Consider the following 3,448-nt stretch of genomic DNA (forward strand, 5'->3'; position numbering starts at 1 on the left):
GTACAACTACTGCATTTACAACATACAGAAACAGAGAAACAAAGTAACGTTACTTCATGCTTTTAACGAAAACTTTGAAGGTTTAAATTTAAGTACTTGAACTCGAAAGCAATGCGCTGGAAACAAATATGGTACACGGTGCGCAGTTTACAGTGGACCTTAATAAAGGTGGCAACATTGTAACACCCAGTCACCCACGGTCATTTCAAAAAACTGATCCTGAACGGTTAGAAACTACGAATATATTATCTGTATGTAATTTAATTTTTGACATCTTATTGTAATTTTTCACTATATTTACAGATTTACTTACCAGATTATCGCTACGGTTGCAAAAATCGGGTTTTTCTCTTGATAATTTGAAAATACCGTACTTGTCAATCCCATGCAGCTTGGCATTTGATTACAGTACAATTATGAGATTAGGAAATAATGATCGACTCAAAAAGCTGCCACTAATTAAGTTTTGTATTTATGACTGAGCCTTTTTGCTTCATCGTCTGAAAATTAAACGTCTGGAATTTGAGATGCACACAACATTATATTTTAATTATTTTCTAAAAAAACTTGTGGCATCTGCAAATTGCTTTGTATGCAGTTACTTTCCGGTTTTTCATACGCTGGTACGTAAAACATTTATTGACAAAGCCCGAAAGCCGGTAGAAAAGCCGGTTAGTGATGGCTCATCGTACGCTCATCAAAATGGGCAAATACTGTTCAATACCAATCGATGCGTCGGGCCTCAACAACTTGTACGAAAGCTAAAGCACATTGCGTAAAGAATAAACACACTTCCGGAAGCATACGACGAACCAGTGCATCGCGCAATACACTGGCATTTGCACTTTGGGCGATTATTTCATTTATCATCGAAAAAAATCAAACTTTCTGCTTTTCCACCGAATAGAAGTATATATATATACACCGGCCCGGCAGCATTATGAGCACACCCGTTACACCAGACACCGACGCAATGGCTGCCGCTGTCATCGCCCCATTCTCCCTGGCCAACAACCAGTTCTCCCTGGATCTGTACGGGAATTTAATTGCCAGTAAACCCCGCAATGAAAACGGTTTCCTCTCGCCGTTCAGCGTCATGGCTGCACTGTCGATGGTCAATGTCGGTGCCAAGGGCAAAACCAAGCAGCAGATCCTCAAGGCCACCCATCTAGACAAGATGAACGACACCTTTATCGACAGTGCCTTCATGTCGTTGTTCACTCGCCTGGAAGTCCATACCGCCCCCTCAACCGCCCCTGCCACACCCCCCGACGAATGGGCACGCCAGACGCCGTATTTAGCCATCGCCAATCGCGTGTATCTGCAGAAGGGGTTCAGTTTTAAGCAGGAATTCGGGGATGTGCTGAAGAATTTCTATCAGACGACGTTCGGTAAAGCTTGAAATCATTATGTCAAATCATTGTCTTTCAAATCGCAAATCAAATCACTTTAAAATGGAACTGGCCTTCGAGAATTTGAGAGTTTGAAACAAAAGCAAAATATCTGTAATATTATTTAAAATTTAATATTATTTAAAATTTTAAATATTCTGCCATAACAGAAAAAAAAGTAAGTACTCTAAAACCCTTTAAAAAATGTGTTGTGTAATTTCTGATTTTTTTAATTTCATTTCAAATCATTACAAAAACGGCCTAAAACTGTTTTAATTCCACTCCAACTGTAGGTGAGGCGGATTTTGCGGGTAATGCACAGCAGGCGACACGCGACGTCAACCAGTGGGTGGAGAGTGTCACCAATCATCGCATTCAGAATCTCTTCAGCCAGATTGAACCGAGCGTGAAGTTGGCGCTGGTCAGTGCGATTTATTTCAAAGCCGAATGGGAGGACCATTTCCAGAAAGAGATCACCCAGAACGGGGATTTTTTCGGGGAGGGGAACACCTTCAAAAATGTACCGTTTATGAAGCAGACTGATGACGAAGCAAAATTCGCCAAATTGGCGGATGTGGATGCTACCGGCTTAATTAAGCCGTACGCCCACGGAGCTGTCCACATGCTGTTCATTCTGCCCAATAAGAAGGACGGGCTGGCCGCGCTGGAGAAGAAGCTCCGCCCCGCTCACTTTGATATCAGCAAGTACCAGAGGGCGGAAGTGGAGATCACGTTGCCCCGGTTTAAGATCGAAAGTGATTTCAACCTCAATGCTGCTTTAAAACAAATTGGTATTGTCGATGCCTTCCAGGATAATGCCGATTTCAGCGGGATTTCCACGCAACCACTGAAGATATCAGAAGTGGTGCATAAGACATTTGTCGGTATGTACAGTAAGAAGAATCGTTTATGAACATGCAATTGACAAAAATTCTCGTATTTGAAACTGGTTCATTTCAGTATATGTAAAATTAAGAAACTTAAGGCGGAGTCTGTAGAAAATGAAGTCACGAATTTTTGTTAACTGTACGGTTATGTAATGTTTCAGAGGTCAATGAGAAAGGAACCGAAGCGGCGGCAGCAACCGGCATGAAAATGGTGCCGTTATCGGCAGTATTCTTCCCGGAAGATATGAAGAAAGTGTTCAAAGCTGACCATCCTTTCTTGTTCGCCATCCAGCACCGCGAAACCGGCGCTATCTTGTTCATCGGACGCGTGTCCAATCCCAGTCCCGCCTAGAGATGGCTGCACTACTTTTGGTGAACGAGTAAGGGCGAACATTCTCGCGAACACTGTCTTTGGCGCAAATTATACAGCTTTTTTTATTTGTATCCCCTAAGGAGTTGTTAAGTAATTTTGCCGCAATTAATTCTGCCGCAATTTGACCAAATCATCTTATATTATCACCTGCCGCGGTCAGTATTTTTTTTCTTTACTGATAGTGAGTAACATCCATAACGCAAACCCGTTACAGATCCATAATCTCGCTTATTGTCATCATTGTAAGCTACAGTAATCAAGAGTTCATCATTCATTGCTCTCGGATGCGGTGCTGAATAAAATTAAAACACTTTCTCTTAGAGTTAGGTCGTCGAATTGTGCCTAGAAACCTTTATGTACTGCACTCACATTGACGTACGCAGAAAAGATATAGGCAGGCAAGTACGTAATTTGTAATTACATATAATTTAGTAACTGGCGTAAACGCCTAAACGGTAAAAACCTTTCGTTCATCGAAACAAATCTTGTACAACAAGCTTTTGTTCTACATCTTTCCAGTTTGTTACGCACGACTTCTGATGTTAAGCATACGATTATGTGTAGGTAAACGATAATTATGCTGTCGCGTTACAACCCTTTGCTTGTAAAAGTTCTCCAAATAATAATTAATAATTTATTTGTATAGGTATATATAAAAGCGAAAGCTTTGTTTTAGGAAAAGAGACTGAAAACTTTCATTGGTCATACTGAGATCGTGAAGTTTGCTCATGCATGGTAAAGGGTAATTTGCAAATCTTTACAATTTTCGTCACATCTTGACGCAATATTCAGTTTAA

The 3,448-nt window shown here is 40.9% G+C and overlaps 1 protein-coding gene across 1 annotated transcript; it reads left to right on the forward strand.

Annotated features, from left to right (window-relative positions):
* The first annotated feature begins 825 nt into the window (after window positions 1-825).
* LOC129597172 (serpin B4-like) lies at window positions 826-2,971 on the forward strand. Its single transcript, XM_055494631.1, has 3 exons — window positions 826-1,391; window positions 1,685-2,275; window positions 2,440-2,971. The coding sequence occupies exons 1-3, from the start codon at window positions 941-943 to the stop codon at window positions 2,628-2,630; spliced, it is 1,233 nt and encodes a 410-aa protein (XP_055350606.1). The 5' UTR covers window positions 826-940; the 3' UTR covers window positions 2,631-2,971.
* The last annotated feature ends 477 nt before the right edge of the window (window positions 2,972-3,448 follow it).

This window comes from Paramacrobiotus metropolitanus, unplaced genomic scaffold, assembly GCF_019649055.1.
Source record: "Paramacrobiotus metropolitanus isolate TYO unplaced genomic scaffold, Prichtersi_v1.0 Parri_scaffold0000101, whole genome shotgun sequence".
Lineage (NCBI taxonomy): Eukaryota > Metazoa > Tardigrada > Eutardigrada > Parachela > Macrobiotidae > Paramacrobiotus > Paramacrobiotus metropolitanus.